Source organism: Salmo salar, chromosome 03 (genome assembly GCF_965601325.2).
Source record: "Salmo salar chromosome 03, fSalSal1, whole genome shotgun sequence".
Classification (NCBI taxonomy): Eukaryota; Metazoa; Chordata; class Actinopteri; order Salmoniformes; family Salmonidae; genus Salmo; species Salmo salar.
In genome coordinates this window covers 104,320,001-104,340,000 of record NC_138293.1, presented here as the reverse complement: position 1 = coordinate 104,340,000, position 20,000 = coordinate 104,320,001, and the positions used below count along the sequence as shown (strand labels likewise).

Genomic DNA, 20,000 nt, shown 5'->3' with positions numbered 1-20,000 from the left:
GATATCTCTACAGTATAAACCCTGCTACAGCTGATATCTCTATAGTATAAACCCTGCCACAGCTGATATCTCTATAGTATAAACCCTGCTACAGCTGATATCTCTACAGTATAAACCCTGCTACAGCTGATATCTCTACAGTATAAACCCTGTTACAGCTGATATCTCTACAGTATAAACCCTGGTACAGCTGATATCTCTACAGTATAAACCCTGCTACAGCTGATATCTCTACAGTATAAACCCTGCTACAGCTGATATCTCTACAGTATAAACCCTGCTACAGCTGATATCTCTATAGTATAAACCCTGCTACAGCTGATATCTCTACAGTATAAACCCTGCTACAGCTGATATCTCTACAGCCCTGAGTATCTCTACAGTATAAACCCTGCTACAGCTGATATCTCTACAGTATAAACCCTGCTACAGCTGATATCTCTACAGTATAAACCCTGCTACAGCTGATATCTCTACAGTATAAACCCTGTTACAGCTGATATCTCTAGAGTATAAACCCTGCTACAGCTGATATCTCTATAGTATAAACCCTGCTACAGCTGATATCTCTACAGTATAAACCCTGCTACAGCTGATATCTCTATAGTATAAACCCTGCTACAGCTGATATCTCTACAGTATAAACCCTGCTACAGCTGATATCTCTACAGTATAAACCCTGCTACAGCTGATATCTCTACAGCTGATATCTCTATAGTATAAACCCTGCTACAGCTGATATCTCTATAGTATAAACCCTGTTACAGCTGATATCTCTACAGTATAAACCCTGCTAGATATCTCTACAGTATAAACCCTGCTACAGCTGATATCTCTACAGTATAAACCCTGTTACAGCTGATATCTCTACAGTATAAACCCTGCTAGATATCTCTACAGTATAAACCCTGCTACAGCTGATATCTCTACAGTATAAACCCTGTTACAGCTGATATCTCTACAGTATAAACCCTGCTACAGCTGATATCTGTAGAGTATAAACCCTGCTACAGCTGATATCTCTACAGTATAAACCCTGCTACAGCTGATATCTCTACAGTATAAACCCTGCTACAGCTGATATCTCTACAGTATAAACCCTGCTACAGCTGATATCTCTACAGTATAAACCCTGTTACAGCTGATATCTCTACAGTATAAACCCTGCTAGATATCTCTACAGTATAAACCCTGTTACAGCTGATATCTCTACAGTATAAACCCTGCTACAGCTGATATCTCTACAGTAGAAACCCTGTTACAGCTGATATCTCTAAAGTATAAACCCTGCTAGATATCTCTACAGTATAAACCCTGCTAGATATCTCTACAGTATAAACCCTTCTACAGCTGATATCTCTACAGTATAAACCCTTCTACAGCTGATATCTCTACAGTATAAACCCTGCTACAGCTGATATCTCTACAGTATAAACCCTGCTAGATATCTCTACAGTATAAACCCTGCAAGATATCTCTACAGTATAAACCCTGTTACAGCTGATATCTCTACAGTATAAACCCTGCTACAGCTGATATCTCTACAGTATAAACCCTGCTACAGCTGATATCTCTAGAGTATAAACCCTGCTACAGCTGATATCTCTACAGTATAAACCCTGCTACAGCTGATATCTCTACAGTATAAACCCTGCTACAGCTGATATCTATACAGTATAAACCCTGCTACAGCTGATATCTCTACAGTCGTGGCCAAATGTTTTGAGAATGACACAAATATTCATTTTCCCAAAGTCTGCTGCCTTGCATATACTCCAGAATGTTATGAAGAGTGATCAGATGAATTGTAATTAATTGCAAAGTCCCTCTTTGCCATGCAAATGAACTGAATCCCCCAAAAAACATTTCCACTGCATTTCAGCCCTGCCACAAAAGGACCAGCTGACATCATGTCAGTGATTCTCTCGTTAACACAGGTGTGAGTGTTGACGAGGACAAGGCTGGAGATCACTCTGTCATGCTGATTGAGTTCGAATAACAGACTGGAAGCTTCAAAAGGAGGGTGGTGATTGGAATCATTGTTCTTCCTCTGTCAACCATGGTTACCTGCAAGGAAACATGTGGCGTCATCATTGCTTTGCACAAAAAGGGCTTCACAGGCAAGGATATTGCTGCCAGTAAGATTGCACCTAAATCAACCATTTATCGGATCATCAAGAACTTCAAGGAGAGCGGTTCAATTGTTGTGAAGAAGGCGTCAGGGCGCCCAAGAAAGTCCTGCAAGCGCCAGGACCGTCTCCTAAAGTTGATTCAGCTGCGGGATCGGGGCACCACCAGTACAGAGCTTGCTCATGAATGGCAGCAGGCAGGTGTGAGGTGAAGACTTTTGGAGGATGGCCTGGTGTCAAGAAGGGCAGCAAAGAAGCCACTTCTCTCCAGGAAAAACATCAGGGACAGACTGATATTCTGCAAAAGGTACAGGGATTGGACTGCTGAGGACTGGGGTAAAGTCATTTTCTCTGATGAATCCCCTTTCCGATTGTTTGGGGCATCCGGAAAAAAGCTTGTCCGGAGAAGACAAGGTGAGCGCTACCATCAGTCCTGTGTCATGCCAACAGTAAAGCATCCTGAGACCATTCATGTGTGGGGTTGCTTCTCAGCCAAGGGAGTGGGCTCACTCACAATTTTGCCTAAGAACACAGCCATGAATAAAGAATGGTACCAACACATCCTCCGAGAGCAACTTCTCCCAACCATCCAGGAACAGTTTGGTGACGAACAATGCCTTTTCCAGCATGATGGAACACCTTGCCATAAGGCAAAAGTGATAACTAAGTGGCTCGGGGAACAAAACATCGATATTTTGGGTCCATGGCCAGGAAACTCCCCAGACCTTAATCCCATTGAGAACTTGTGGTCAATCCTCAAGAGGCGGGTGGACAAACAAAAACCCACAAATTCTGACAAACTCAAAGCATTGATTATGCAAGAATGGGCTGCCATCACTGCAAATATTGACTCTTTGCATCAACTTCATGTAATTGTCAATAACTTTTTTAACTTTTGGCCACGACTGTACAGTATAAACCCTGCTACAGCTGACATCTTTATAATATCAATCAAATGTGTTTATAAAGCCATTTTTACATTATCAGATGTCACAAAGTGTTGTACAGAAACCCAGCCTTTAACCCCAAAACAGCAAGCAATGCAGATGTAGAAGCACGGTGGCTAGCAAAAACCTCCCTAGAAAGGCCAGAAACCTTAGGAAGAAACCTAGAGAGGAACCAGGCTTTGAGGGGTGGCCAGTCCTCTTCTGGCTGTGCCGGGTGGAGATTATAACTGAACATGGCCAAGATGTTCTAATGTTCATAAATGACCAGCAGGGTCAGATAATAATAATCACAGTGGTTGTCGAGGGTGCAACAGGTCAGCACCTCAGGAGTAAATGTCAGTTGACTTTTCATAGCCGAGCATTCAGAGTTAGAGACAGCAGGTGCGGTAGAGAGAGGGAGAGTCGAAAACAGCAGGTCGAGGTAGCACATCCGGTGAAAACGTCAGGGTTTCATAGCCGCAGGCAGAATAGTTGAAACTGGAGCAGCAGCACGACCAGGTGGACTGGGGACAGCAAGGAGTCATCAGGCCAGGCAGTCCTGAAGCATGGCCCGAAGGCTCAGGTCCTCCTTGAGGAGAGGGAGAGAGAGCGAATTAGAGTTGGCATACTTAAATTCACACAGGACACAAGATAAGCTACATTAGCTACGTTAGCTACGTTAGCTACATTACTACGTTAGCTACATTTGCTACGTTAGTTACATTAGCTACATTAGCTACGTTGGCTACATTAGCTACAACGTTACCTATATTAGCTACATTAGCTACGTTAGCTACATTAGCTACGTTAGCTACATTACCTACGTTAGCTACATTAGCTACAACGTTAGCTACATTAGCTACGTTAGCTACATTAGCTACAACGTTAGCTATATTAGCTACCTTAGCTACATTATCTACATTAGCTACGTTAGCTACATTAGCTACAACGTTAGCTATATTAGCTACATTAGCTACGTTAGCTACATTAGCTACAACGTTAGCTATATTAGCTACCTTAGCTACATTATCTACATTAGCTACGTTAGCTACATTAGCTACAACGTTAGCTATATTAGCTACCTTAGATATATTAGCTACCTTAGCTATATTAGCTACATTAGCTACGTTAGCTACGTTAGCTCTGAATGTGGGCATGATGTCGGCATGATGTAAGATCTACACACCTACAGCAGCATCAACTCTTAACAAACACGAACAGTACGGTACGGTGCAGTCGGTGCTACTGTGCCGGTAAACATGAGACGGTATCGTCAGTGGTATACCGGTAACACATGGTTTGATGGGCAGCAGACTCAGAAACACAGCTGGAACGTTGCTTGGGACCGTTGACCAATAGATAGATGGTATAGAGTTCAGTAATCACACCGCCACCAAGCGGTAGGTAGTGCAGCAGGAGTTGGGGAATGACCTCACGTGTTTGTCCAGTTTGTCTCAGCAGGGTTTGTGGGTTCATTCAATATCAACATCAGCATCAATTGGAATTTAAAAAAAAAAATGGTTATATTATTTTAAACTTATTTTCTTTTCTTTTTTTAATCATTGAATTGAATTTGCACTTTCTGACTGAATTGACCCCAAACCATGTCTGTCTCATAGTTACTGTCTGTTACTGATGATGTCACAGCTACGGTCCGTTACTGATGATGTCATAGTTACTGTCTGTTACTGATGATGTCACAGCTACTGTCTGTTACTGATGATGTCATAGTTACTGTCCGTTACTCAATGTCAACTCCCAAACCATGTCTGTGTCATAGTTACTGTCTGTTACTGATGATGTCATAGTTACTGTCTGTTACTGATGATGTCACAGCTACTGTCTGTTACTGATGATGTCATAGTTACTGTCTGTTACTGATGATGTCATAGTTACTGTCTGTTACTGATGATGTCATAGTTACTGTCTGTTACTGAATCTCAACTTCCTTAGTAATGTCTCTGGTGATGTCACTGTTGATGTCATTGGTGATGTCATTGGTAATGTCACTGTTGATGTCACTGGTGATGTCATTGGTAATGTTACTGTTGATGTCACTGGTGATGTCACTGTTGATGTCATTGGTAATGTTACTGTTGATGTCACTGGTGATGTCACTGTTGATGTCATTGGTAATGTTACTGTTGATGTCACTGGTGATGTCACTGTTGATGTCATTGGTAATGTTACAGTTGATGTCAGGACACGCCCCCAGGCATGACAAGCCACAGGAAGACACACACACACCTCTGGTCCTCTGTTTGTACATGCCACACCTCTGTGTGTATCTCTCCCTACATGTAGGTGTCCTGACTGTGTGTGTGTGTGTGTGTGTGTGTGTGTGTGTGTGTGTGTGTGTGTGTGTGTGTGTGTGTGTGTGTGTGTGTGTGTGTGTGTGTGTGTGTGTGTGTGTTCCAGAGGCCCAACAGAGACCTTACTATGCAGACTACTCCCCGGTTCGTCTCACCATCCACACGTTGTGCACCAGCCACTACCTGGACCTCTTCATCACCGTCATCATCGGCATCAACGTCGTCACCATGAGCATGGAGCATTACAACCAGCCACAGGTAACTATAGCAACCACACTACAACCAGCCTCAGGCAACTATAGCAACCACACCACAACCAGCCTCAGGTAACTATAGCAACCACACAACAACCAGCCTCAGGTAACTATAGCAACCACACCTCACTAAAAAGCCTCGGGTAACTATAGCAACCACACCGCAACCAGCCTCAGGTAACTATAGCAACCACACCACACTACAACCAGCCACAGGTAACTATAGCAACCACACCACAACCAGCCTCAGGTAACTATAGCAACCACACCACACTACAACCAGCCACAGGTAACTATAGCAACCACACCACAACCAGCCTCAGGTAACTATAGCAACCACACCACAACCAGCTTCAGGTCACTATAGTAACCACACCACAACCAGCTTCAGATTACTATAGCAACCACAACACAACCAGCCTCAGGTAACTATAGCAACCACACCACAACCAGCCTCAGGTAACTATAGCAACCACACCACACTAAAAAAGCCTCGGGTAACTATAGCAACCACACCACAACCAGCCTCAGGTAACTATAGCAACCACACCACACTACAACCAGCCTCAGGTAACTATGGCAACCACACTACAACCATCATCAGGTAGCTGAAGTAACCTCGCACACCGGTAACTATAGCAACCACACTGAAATTAGGTAACTTTGGTAAGCATAGCAAACACGAAAGTATGAAAATCAACCAACCACTGGTAACCATGATGGTCTGATAGTGTTCTGTCTTCTGGATCTTTCTTCCTTCTACTGGAGGTACTAACTCTGTGTGTGTGTGTGTGTGTGTGTGTGTGTGTGTGTGTGTGTGTGTGTGTGTGTGTGTGTGTGTGTGTGTGTGTGTGTGTGTGTGTGTGTGTGTGTGTGGTCCAGTATCTGGAGGAAGCTCTGAAGTACTGTAACTACTTGTTTACCTGTATCTTCATCATCGAGACCCTGCTGAAACTAGTGGCCTTCGGACTGCACAGGTTTTTCAAGGACAGGTACACATTCTACACACTACACACTACACTACACACTACACTACACACTACACACTACACTACACACTACACTACACACTACACTACACACTACACTACACACTACACTACACACTACACTCACACACACTACACTACACATACATATATACACACACACACCCACACACACTACACACACTACACACTACACACTACACACACTACACACTACACACACACTACACACACTAAACACACACTACACACACACACACACACACACACACACATACACACTACACACACTACACTACACATACATACACACTACACACACACACACACCTACACACACTACACACACTACACTACACATACATACACACACACACACACACACACATACACATACACACACACACACACTACACTACACACACACACTACACACACACACACACACACATACACACTACACACACATACACACACTACACATACATACACACACACACACACACACTACACATACACACACACACACACACACACATACACACACTACACACACATACACACACTACACACACTACACTACACATACATACACACACACACACACACACACACACACACACACACACAAAGTGTTCCTCACTCGGTCATTGGATCTTGACACAAAAATGTGTCTGTGTGTGTTTATGTCTGTGTGTGTGTGTGTCTGTGTGTGTGTGTGTGTGTGTGTGTGTGTGTGTGTGTGTGTGTGTGTGTGTGTGTGTGTGTGTGTGTGTGTGTGTGTGTATCCAGGTGGAACCAGCTGGACCTGGCCATAGTGCTGCTGTCCATCATGGGCATCACTCTGGAGGAGCTGAAAATGAACGCATCATTACCCATCAACCCCACCATCATCAGGATCATGAGAGTCCTGAGGATCGCTCGAGGTAGACACAGTCTTGAGGATCGCTCGAGGTAGACACAGTACTGAGGATCCCTCGAGGTAGACACAGTCTTGAGGATCGCTCGAGGTAGACACAGTACTGAGGATCGCTCGAGGTAGACAGTCCTGAGGATCGCTCGAGGTAGACACAGTATTGAGGATCGCTCGAGGTAGACACAGTACTGAGGATCGCTCGAGGTAGACACAGTCCTGAGGATCGCTCGAGGTAGACACAGTCCTGAGGATCGCTCGAGGTAGAGACATCCCTGAGGATCGCTCGAGGTAGACACAGTCCTGAGGATCGCTCGAGGTAGACACAGTACTGAGGATCACTCGAGGTAGACACAGACCTGAGGATCACTCGAGGTAGACACAGTCCTGAGGATCGCTCGAGGTAGACACAGTCCTGAGGATCGCTCGAGGTAGACACAGTACTGAGGATCGCTCGAGGTAGACACAGTCCTGAGGATCGCTCGAGGTAGACACAGTCCTGAGGATCGCTCGAGGTAGACCCAGTCCTGAGGATCGCTCGAGGTAGACACAGTACTGAGGATCGCTCGAGGTAGACACAGTCCTGAGGATCGCTCAAGGTAGCCACAGTCCTGAGGATCGCTCGAGGTAGACCCAGTCCTGAGGATCGCTCGACGTAGACACAGTACTGAGGATCGCTCGAGGTAGACACAGTCCTGAGGATCCCTCGAGGTAGACACAGTCCTGAGGATCGCTTGAGGTAGACACAGCCTAGTCCTGAGGATCGCTCGAGGTAGACACAGTACTGAGGATCGCTCGAGGTAGATACAGTCCTGAGGATCGCTCGAGGTAGACACAGTCCTGAGGATCCCTCGAGGTAGACACAGTACTGAGGATCGCTCGAGGTAGACACAGTACTGAGGATCGCTCGAGGTAGACACAGTACTGAGGATCGCTCAAGGTAGACACAGCAGGGTACTGAGGATCGCTCGAGGTAGACACAGTCCTGAGGATCGCTTGAGGTAAACACAGTCTAGTGCTCAGGATCGCTCGAGGTAGACACAGTCATGAGGATCGCTCGAGGTAGACACAGCAGGGTACCGAGGATCTCTCGAGGTAGACACAGCAGGGTACTGAGGATCGCTCGAGGTAGACACAGTCCTGAGGATTTCTCGAGGTAGACACAGTCCTGAGGATCGCTCGAGGTAGACACAGTCCTGAGGATCGCTCGAGGTAGACACAGTACTGAGGATCGCTCGAGGTAGACACAGTCCTGAGGATCTCTCGAGGTAGACACAGTCCTGAGGATCGCTCGAGGTAGACACATCCCTGAGGATCGCTCGAGGTAGACACAGTCCTGAGGATCGCTCGAGGTAGACACAGTACCGAGGATCGCTCGAGGTAGACACAGTCCTGAGGATCGCTCGAGGTAGGCACAGACCTGAGGATCGCTCGAGGTAGACACAGTCCAGAGGATCGCTCGAGGTAGACACAGCAGGGTACTGAGGATCGCTCGAGGTAGACACAGCAGGGTACTGAGGATCGCTCGAGGTAGACACAGTCCTGAGGATTTCTCGAGGTAGACACAGTCTAGTGCTCAGGATCGCTCGAGGTAGACACAGTCATGAGGATCGCTCGAGGTAGACACAGCAGGGTACTGAGGATCGCTCGAGGTAGACACAGCAGAGTACTGAGGATCGCTCGAGGTAGACACAGTCCTGAGGATTTCTCGAGGTAGACACAGTCCTGAGGATCGCTCGAGGTAGACACAGTCCTGAGGATCGCTCGAGGTAGACACAGTACTGAGGATCGCTCGAGGTAGACACAGTCCTGAGGATCTCTCGAGGTAGACACAGTCCTGAGGATCGCTCGAGGTAGACACATCCCTGAGGATCGCTCGAGGTAGACACAGTCCTGAGGATCGCTCGAGGTAGACACAGTACTGAGGATCGCTCGAGGTAGACACAGTCCTGAGGATCGCTCGAGGTAGACACAGTACTGAGGATCGTTCGAGGTAGACACAGTCCTGAGGATCGCTCGAGGTAGACACAGACCTGAGGATCGCTCGAGGTAGACACAGTCCAGAGGATCGCTCGAGGTAGACACAGTCCAGAGGATCGCTCGAGGTAGACACAGTCCTGAGGATCGCTTGAGGTAGACACAGTACTGAGGATCGCTCGAGGTAGACACAGACCTGAGGATCGCTCGAGGTAGACACAGTCCAGAGGATCGCTCGAGGTAGACACAGTCCAGAGGATCGCTCGAGGTAGACACAGTCCTGAGGATCGCTTGAGGTAGACACAGTCCTGAGGTTCGCTCGAGGTAGACACAGTACTGAGGATCGCTCGAGGTAGATTCAGTCCTGAGGATCGCTCGAGGTAGACACAGTCCCGAGGATCTATCGAGGTAGACACAGTACTGAGGATCGCTCGAGGTAGACACAGTACTGAGGATCGCTTGAGGTAGACACAGTCCTGAGGATCGCTTGAGGTAAACACAGTCTAGTCCTCAGGATCGCTCGAGGTAGGCACAGTCCTGAGGATCGCTCGAGGTAGACACAGTCCTGAGGATCGCTCGAGGTAGACACAGTACTGAGGATCGTTCGAGGTAGACACAGTCCTGAGGATCTCTCGAGGTAGACACAGTCCTGAGTATCGCTCGAGGTAGACACATCCCTGAGGATCGCTCGAGGTAGACACAGTCCTGAGGATCGCTCGAGGTAGACACAGTACTGAGGATCGCTCGAGGTAGACACAGTCCTGAGGATCGCTCGAGGTAGACACAGACCTGAGGATCGCTCGAGGTAGACACAGTCCAGAGGATCGCTCGAGGTAGACACAGTCCAGAGGATCGCTCGAGGTAGACACAGTCCTGACGATCGCTTGAGGTAGACACAGTACTGAGGATCGCTCGAGGTAGACACAGACCTGAGGATCGCTCGAGGTAGCCACAGTCCTGAGGATCGCTCGAGGTAGACACAGTCCTGAGGATCCCTCGAGGTAGACACAGTCCTGAGGATCGCTCGAGGTAGACACAGTCCTGACGATCGCTCGAGGTAGACACAGCACTGAGGATCGCTTGAGGTAGACAGCCCTGAGGATCGCTCGAGGTAGACACAGTCTTGAGGATCGCTCGAGGTAGCAACAGTACTGAGGATCGCTCGAGGTAGACACAGACCTGAGGATCGCTCGAGGTAGACCCATTCCTGAGGATCGGTCGAGGTAGACACAGTACTGAGGATCGCTTGAGGTAGACACAGTCCTGAGGATCGCTCGAGGTAGACACAGTCCTGAGGATCGCTCGAGGTAGACCCAGTTCTGAGGATCGCTCGAGGTAGACACAGTACTGAGGATCGCTCGAGGTAGACACAGTCCTGAGGATCGCTCGAGGTAGACACAGTACTGAGGATCGTTCGAGGTAGACACAGTCCTGAGGATCTCTCGAGGTAGACACAGTCCTGAGCATCGCTCGAGGTAGACACATCCCTGAGGATCGCTCGAGGTAGACACAGTCCTGAGGATCGCTCGAGGTAGACACAGTACTGAGGATCGCTCGAGGTAGACACAGTCCTGAGGATCGCTCGAGGTAGACACAGACCTGAGGATCGCTCGAGGTAGACACAGTCCAGAGGATCGCTCGAGGTAGACACAGTCCAGAGGATCGCTCGAGGTAGACACAGTCCTGAGGATCGCTTGAGGTAGACACAGTACTGAGGATCGCTCGAGGTAGACACAGACCTGAGGATCGCTCGAGGTAGCCACAGTCCTGAGGATCGCTCGAGGTAGACACAGTCCTGAGGATCGCTCGAGGTAGACACAGTCCTGAGGATCGCTCGAGGTAGACACAGTCCTGACGATCGCTCGAGGTAGACACAGCACTGAGGATCGCTCGAGGTAGACACAGTCCTGAGGATCGCTCGAGGTAGACCCAGTTCTGAGGATCGCTCGAGGTAGACACAGTACTGAGGATCGCTCGAGGTAGACACAGTCCTGAGGATCGCTCGAGGTGACACAGTCCTGAGGATCGCTTGAGGTAGACACAGCCTAGTCCTGAGGATCGCTCGAGGTAGACACAGTCCTGAGGTTCGCTCGAGGTAGACACAGTACTGAGGATCGCTCGAGGTAGAGTCAGTCCTGAGGATCGCTCGAGGTAGACACAGTACTGAGGATCGCTCCAGGTAGACACAGCAGGGTACTGAGGATCGCTCGAGGAAGACACAGTCCTGAGGATCGCTTGAGGTAGACACAGTCCTGAGGATCGCTTGAGGTAAACACAGTCTAGTCCTCAGGATCGCTCGAGGTAGGCACAGTCCTGAGGATCGCTCGAGGTAGACACAGCAGGGTACTGAGGATCGCTCGAGGTAGACATAGCAGGGTACTGAGGATCGCTCGAGGTAGACACAGCAGGGTACTGAGGATCGCTCGAGGTAGACACAGTCCTGAGGATCGCTCGAGGTAGACACAGTACTGAGGATCTCTCAAGGTAGACACAGCAGGGTACTGAGGATCGCTCGAGGTAGACACAGCAGGGTACTGAGGATCGCTCGAGGTAGACACAGTCCTGAGGATCGCTCGAGGTAGACACAGTCCTGAGGATCGCTCGAGGTAGACACAGTCCTGAGGATCGCTTGAGGTAAACACAGTCTAGTGCTCAGGATCGGTCGAGGTAGACACAGTCATGAGGATCGCTCGAGGTAGACACAGCAGGGTACTGAGGATCGCTCGAGGTAGACACAGCAGGGTACTGAGGATCGCTCGAGGTAGACACAGTCCTGAGGATCGCTCGTGGTAGACACAGTCCTGAGGATCGCTCGAGGTAGACACAGTCCTGAGGATCGCTCGAGGTAGACACAGTACTGAGGATCGCTCGAGGTAGACACAGTCCTGAGGATCGCTCGAAGGTAGACACAGTCCTGAGGATCGCTCGAGGTAGACACATCCCTGAGGATCGCTCGAGGTAGACACAGTCCTGAGGATCGCTCGAGGTAGACACAGTACTGAGGATCGCTCGAGGTAGACACAGTCCTGAGGATCGCACGAGGTAGACACAGACCTGAGGATCGCTCGAGGTAGACACAGTCCAGAGGATCCCTCGAGGTAGACACAGTCCTGAGGATCGCTCGAGGTAGACACAGTACTGAGGATCGCTCGAGGTAGACACAGACCTGAGGATCGCTCGAGGTAGCCACAGTCCTGAGGATCGCTCGAGGTAGACACAGTCCTGAGGATCGCTCGAGGTAGACACAGTCCTGAGGATCGCTCGAGGTAGACACAGTCCTGAGGATCGCTCGAGGTAGACACAGCACTGAGGATCGCTCGTGGTAGACAGCCCTGAGGATCGCTCGAGGTAGACACAGTCCTGAGGATTGCTCGAGGTAGACACAGTACTGAGGATCGCTCGAGGTAGACACAGACCTGAGGATCGCTCGAGGTAGACACAGTCCTGAGGATCGCTCGAGGTAGACACAGTCCTGAGGATCGCTCGAGGTAGACACAGTCCTGAGGATCGCTCGAGGTAGACACAGTCCTGAGGATCGCTCGAGGTAGACACAGTCCTGAGGATCGCTCGAGGTAGACCCAGTCCTGAGGATCGGTCGAGGTAGACACAGTCCTGAGGATCGCTCGAGGTAGACACAGTCCTGAGGATCGCTCGAGGTAGACCCAGTCCTGAGGATCCCTCGAGGTAGACACAGTACTGAGGATCGCTCGAGGTAGACACAGTCCTGAGGATCGCTCGAGGTGACACAGTCCTGAGGATCGCTTGAGGTAGACACAGCCTAGTCCTGAGGATCGCTCGAGGTAGACACAGTCCTGAGGATCGCTCGAGGTAGACACAGTACTGAGGATCGCTCGAGGTAGACACAGTACTGAGGATCTCTCCAGGTAGACACAGCAGGGTACTGAGGATCGCACGAGGTAGACACAGTCCTGAGGATCGCGTGAGGTAAACACAGTCTAGTCCTCAGGATCGCTCGAGGTAGGCACAGTCCTGAGGATCGCTCGAGGTAGACACAGCAGGGTACTGAGGATCGCTCGAGGTAGACACAGCAGGGTACTGAGGATCGCTCGAGGTAGACACAGCAGGGTACTGAGGATCGCTCGAGGTAGACACAGCAGGGTACTGAGGATCGCTCGAGGTAGACACAGTCCTGAGGATCGCTCGAGGTAGACACAGTACTGAGGATCGCTCGAGGTAGACACAGTCCTGAGGATCGCTCGAAGGTAGACACAGTCCTGAGGATCGCTCGAGGTAGACACATCCCTGAGGATCGCTCGAGGTAGACACAGTCCTGAGGATCGCTCGAGGTAGACACAGTACTGAGGATCGCTCGAGGTAGACACAGTCCTGAGGATCGCTCGAGGTAGACACAGACCTGAGGATCGCTCGAGGTAGACACAGTCCAGAGGATCCCTCGAGGTAGACACAGTCCTGAGGATCGCTCGAGGTAGACACAGTACTGAGGATCGCTCGAGGTAGACACAGACCTGAGGATCGCTCGAGGTAGCCACAGTCCTGAGGATCGCTCGAGGTAGCCACAGTCCTGAGGATCGCTCGAGGTAGACACAGTCCTGAGGATCGCTCGAGTTAGACACAGTCCTGAGGATCGCTCGAGGTAGACACAGCACTGAGGATCGCTCGAGGTAGACAGCCCTGAGGATCGCTCGAGGTAGACACAGTCCTGAGGATTGCTCGAGGTAGACACAGTACTGAGGATCGCTCGAGGTAGACACAGACCTGAGGATCGCTCGAGGTAGACACAGTCCTGAGGATCGCTCGAGGTAGACACAGTCCTGAGGATCGCTCGAGGTAGACACAGTCCTGAGGATCGCTCGAGGTAGACACAGTCCTGAGGATCGCTCGAGGTAGACACAGTCCTGAGGATCGCTCGAGGTAGACCCAGTCCTGAGGATCGGTCGAGGTAGACACAGTCCTGAGGATCGCTCGAGGTAGACACAGTCCTGAGGATCGCTCGAGGTAGACCCAGTCCTGAGGATCCCTCGAGGTAGACACAGTACTGAGGATCGCTCGAGGTAGACACAGTCCTGAGGATCGCTCGAGGTGACACAGTCCTGAGGATCGCTTGAGGTAGACACAGCCTAGTCCTGAGGATCGCTCGAGTTAGACACAGTCCTGAGGATCGCTCGAGGTAGACACAGTCCTGAGGATCGCTCGAGGTAGACACAGTCCTGAGGATCGCTCGAGGTAGACACAGCACTGAGGATCGCTCGAGGTAGACAGCCCTGAGGATCGCTCGAGGTAGACACAGTCCTGAGGATTTCTCGAGGTAGACACAGTACTGAGGATCGCTCGAGGTAGACACAGACCTGAGGATCGCTCGAGGTAGACACAGTCCTGAGGATCGCTCGAGGTAGACACAGTCCTGAGGATCGCTCGAGGTAGACACAGTCCTGAGGATCGCTCGAGGTAGACACAGTCCTGAGGATCGCTCGAGGTAGACCCAGTCCTGAGGATCGGTCGAGGTAGACCCAGTCCTGAGGATCGGTCGAGGTAGACACAGTCCTGAGGATCGCTCGAGGTAGACCCAGTCCTGAGGATCCCTCGAGGTAGACACAGTACTGAGGATCGCTCGAGGTAGACACAGTCCTGAGGATCGCTCGAGGTGACACAGTCCTGAGGATCGCTTGAGGTAGACACAGCCTAGTCCTGAGGATCGCTCGAGGTAGACACAGTCCTGAGGATCGCTCGAGGTAGACACAGTACTGAGGATCGCTCGAGGTAGACACAGTACTGAGGATCTCTCCAGGTAGACACAGCAGGGTACTGAGGATCGCTCGAGGTAGACACAGTCCTGAGGATCGCTTGAGGTAAACACAGTCTAGTCCTCAGGATCGCTCGAGGTAGGCACAGTCCTGAGGATCGCTCGAGGTAGACACAGCAGGGTACTGAGGATCGCTCGAGGTAGACACAGCAGGGTACTGAGGATCGCTCGAGGTAGACACAGCAGGGTACTGAGGATCGCTCGAGGTAGACACAGTCCTGAGGATCGCTCGAGGTAGACACAGTCCTGAGGATCGCTCGAGGTAGACACAGTCCTGAGGATCGCTCGAGGTAGACACAGTCCTGAGGATCGCTCGAGGTAGACACAGTCCTGAGGATCACTCGAGGTAGACAGAGTCCTGAGGATCGCTCGAGGTAGACACAGTCCTGAGGATCGCTCGAGGTAGACACAGTCCTGAGGATCGCTCGAGGTAGACACAGTCCTGAGGATCGCTCGAGGTAGACACAGTCCTGAGGATCGCTCGAGGTAGACACAGTACTGAGGATCGCTCGAGGTAGACACAGTCCTGAGGATCGCTCGAAGGTAGACACAGTCCTGAGGATCGCTCGAGGTAGACACATCCCTGAGGATCGCTCGAGGTAGACACAGTCCTGAGGATCGCTCGAGGTAGACACAGTACTGAGGATCGCTCGAGGTAGACACAGTCCTGAGGATCGCTCGAGGTAGACACAGACCTGAGGATCGCTCGAGGTAGACACAGTCCAGAGGATCCCTCGAGGTAGACACAGTCCTGACGATCGCTCGAGGTAGACACAGTACTGAGGATCGCTCGAGGTAGACACAGACCTGAGGATCGCTCGAGGTAGCCACAGTCCTGAGGATCGCTCGAGGTAGACACAGTCCTGAGGATCGCTCGAGGTAGACACAGTCCTGAGGATCGCTCGAGGTAGACACAGTCCTGAGGATCGCTCGAGGTAGACACAGCACTGAGGATCGCTCGAGGTAGACAGCCCTGAGGATCGCTCGAGGTAGACACAGTCCTGAGGATTGCTCGAGGTAGACACAGTCCTGAGGATTGCTCGAGGTAGACACAGACCTGAGGATCGCTCGAGGTAGACACAGTCCTGAGGATCGCTCGAGGTAGACACAGTCCTGAGGATCGCTCGAGGTAGACACAGTCCTGAGGATCGCTCGAGGTAGACACAGTCCTGAGGATCGCTCGAGGTAGACCCAGTCCTGAGGATCGGTCGAGGTAGACACAGTCCTGAGGATCGCTCGAGGTAGACACAGTCCTGAGGATCGCTCGAGGTAGACCCAGTCCTGAGGATCCCTCGAGGTAGACACAGTACTGAGGATCGCTCGAGGTAGACACAGTCCTGAGGATCGCTCGAGGTGACACAGTCCTGAGGATCGCTTGAGGTAGACATAGCCTAGTCCTGAGGATCGCTCGAGGTAGACACAGTCCTGAGGATCGCTCGAGGTAGACACAGTACTGAGGATCGCTCGAGGTAGACACAGTACTGAGGATCTCTCCAGGTAGACACAGCAGGGTACTGAGGATCGCTCGAGGTAGACACAGTCCTGAGGATCGCTTGAGGTAAACACAGTCTAGTCCTCAGGATCGCTCGAGGTAGGCACAGTCCTGAGGATCGCTCGAGGTAGACACAGCAGGGTACTGAGGATCGCTCGAGGTAGACACAGCAGGGTACTGAGGATCGCTCGAGGTAGACACAGTCCTGAGGATCACTCGAGGTAGACACAGTCCTGAGGATCGCTCGAGGTAGACACAGTCCTGAGGATCGCTCGAGGTAGACACAGTCCTGAGGATCGCTCGAGGTAGACACAGTCCTGAGGATCACTCGAGGTAGACAGAGTCCTGAGGATCGCTCGAGGTAGACACAGTCCTGAGGATCGCTCGAGGTAGACACAGTCCTGAGGATCGCTCGAGGTAGACAGAGTCCTGAGGATCGCTCGAGGTAGACACAGTCCTGAGGATCGCTCGAGGTAGACACAGTCCTGAGGATCGCTCGAGGTAGACACAGTCCTGAGGATCGCTCGAGGTAGACACAGTCCTGAGGATCGCTCGAGGTAGACACATCCCTGAGGATCGCTCGAGGTAGACACAGTCCTGAGGATCGCTCGAGGTAGACACAGTCCTGAGGATCGCTCGAGGTAGACACAGTCCTGAGGATCGCTCGAGGTAGACACATCCCTGAGGATCGCTCGAGGTAGACACAGTACTGAGGATCGCTCGATGTAGACACAGTACTGAGGATCGCTATAGGTAGACACAGTCCTGAGGATCGCTCGAGGTAGACACAGTCCTGAGGATCGCTCGAGGTAGACACAGTCCTGAGGATTGCTCCAGGTAGACACAGTCCTGAGGATCGCTCCAGGTAGACACAGTCCTGAGGATTTCTCGAGGTAGACAGTCCTGAGGATCGCTCGAGGTAGTCACAGTCCTGACGATTGCTTGAGGTAGACACAGCCCAGTCCTGAGGATCGCTCGAGGTAGACACAGCAGGGTACTGAGGATCGCTCGAGGTAGACACAGTCCTGAGGATCGCTCGAGGTAGACACAGTCCTGAGGATCGCTCGAGGTAGACACACTCCTGAGGATCGCTCGAGGTAGACACAGTCCTGAGGATCGCTCGAGGTAGACACAGTCCTGAGGATCGCTCAAGGTAGACACAGTACTGAGGATCGCTATAGGTAGACACAGTACTGAGGATCGCTCGAGGTAGACACAGTCCTGAGGATCGCTCGAGGTAGACACAGCCCAGTCCTGAGGATCGCTCCAGGTAGACACAGCAGGGTACTGAGGATCGCTCGAGGTAGACACAGACCTGAGGATCGCTCGAGGTAGGCACAGTCCTGAGGATCGCTCGAGGTAGACACAGTCCTGAGGATCGCTCGAGGTAGACACAGTCCTGAGGATCGCTCGAGGTAGACACATCCCTGAGGATCGCTCGAGGTAGACACAGTCCTGAGGATCGCTCGAGGTAGACACAGTCCTGAGGATCGCTCGAGGTAGACACAGTCCTGAGGATCGCTCGAGGTAGACACATCCCTGAGGATCGCTCGAGGTAGACACAGTCCTGAGGATCGCTCGAGGTAGACACAGTACTGAGGATCGCTATAGGTAGACACAGTCCTGAGGATCGCTCCAGGTAGACACAGTCCTGAGGATCGCTCCAGGTAGACACAGTCCTGACGATCGCTCCAGGTAGACACAGTCCTGAGGATCGCTCGAGGTAGACAGTCCTGAGGATCGCTCGAGGTAGTCACAGTCCTGACGATTGCTTGAGGTAGACACAGCCCAGTCCTGAGGATCGCTCGAGGTAGACACAGCAGGGTACTGAGGATCGCTCCAGGTAGACACAGTCCTGAGGATCGCTCGAGGTAGACACAGTCCTGAGGATCGCTCGAGGTAGACACAGTCCTGAGGATCGCTCGAGGTAGACACAGTCCTGAGGATCGCTCGAGGTAGACACAGTCCTGAGGATCGCTCGAGGTAGACACAGTCCTGAGGATCGCTCCAGGTAGACACAGTCCTGAGGATCGCTCGAGGTAGACACAGTCCTGACGATCGCTCGAGGTAGACACAGCCCAGTCCTGAGGAACGCTCCAGGTAGACACAGCAGGGTACTGAGGATCGCTCGAGGTAGACACAGTCGTGAGGATCGCTCGAGGTAGGCACAGTCCTGAGGATCGCTCGAGGTAGACACAGTCCTGAGGATCGCTCTAGGTAGACACAGTCCTGAGGATCGCACGAGGTAGACATATTACTGAGGATCGCTCGAGGTAGACACAGTCCTGATGATCGCTCGAGGTAGACACAGCCCAGTCCTGAGGACTGCTCGAGGTAGACACAGCAGGGTACTGAGGATCGCTCGAGGTAGACACAGTCCTGAGGATCGCTCGAGGTAGACACAGTCCTGAGGATCACTCGAGGGAGACACAGCCCTGAGGATCGCTCGAGGTAGACACAGTACTGAGGATCGCTCGAGGTAGACAGAGTACTGAGGATCGCTCGAGGTAGACACAGTCCTGAGGATCGCTCGAGGTAGACACAGTCCTGAGGATCGCTCGAGGTAGACACAGTCTAGCCCTGAGGATCGCTCGAGGTAGACACAGTACTGAGGATCGCTAGACGTAGACACAGTCCTGAGGATCACTAGAGGTAAACACAGCAGGGTACTGAGGATCACTAGAGGTAAACACAGCAGGGTACTGAGGATCACTAGAGGTAAAGACAGCAGGGTACTGAGGATCGCTAGAGGTAAACACAGCAGGGTACTGAGGATCACTAGAGGTAAACTTAGCAGGGTACTGAGGATCACTAGAGGTAAACACAGCAGGGTACTGAGGATCTACACACACACACACACACACACACACACACACACACACACACACACACACACACACACACACACACACACACACACACCCCCGTTGTGTTTTGCGGTGAAGTAAGGAGTGTTGTCTCTCTCCTCAGTGTTGAAGCTGTTGAAGCTGGCTACAGGGATGAGAGCTCTACTGGACACGGTCATGCAGGCCTTGCCGCAGGTAACGTACGCTCGTGTGTGTGTGTGTGTGTGTGTGTGTGTGTGTGTGTGTAGTGTGTGTGTGTGTGTGTGTGTAGTGTGTGTGTGTGTGTGTGTGTGTGTGTGTGTGTGTGTGTAGTGTGTGGTGTGTGTGTGTGTGTGTAGTGTGTGTGTGTGTGTGTGTGTGTGTAGTGTGTGTGTGTGTGT

General features: G+C 51.2%; 1 protein-coding gene across 1 annotated transcript in view; it reads left to right on the top strand.

The window, feature by feature from the left end:
• LOC106595197 (voltage-dependent T-type calcium channel subunit alpha-1H) overlaps nt 1-20,000 on the top strand; it is a 172,719-nt gene that overhangs the window by 135,006 nt on the left and 17,713 nt on the right. The window contains exons 27-30 of the mRNA XM_082973147.1: nt 5,474-5,625; nt 6,504-6,613; nt 7,403-7,536; nt 19,745-19,815. Of these exons, the coding sequence (XP_082829273.1) occupies nt 5,474-5,625; nt 6,504-6,613; nt 7,403-7,536; nt 19,745-19,815 (467 nt within the window). The remainder of the gene's footprint in view (nt 1-5,473; nt 5,626-6,503; nt 6,614-7,402; nt 7,537-19,744; nt 19,816-20,000) is intronic.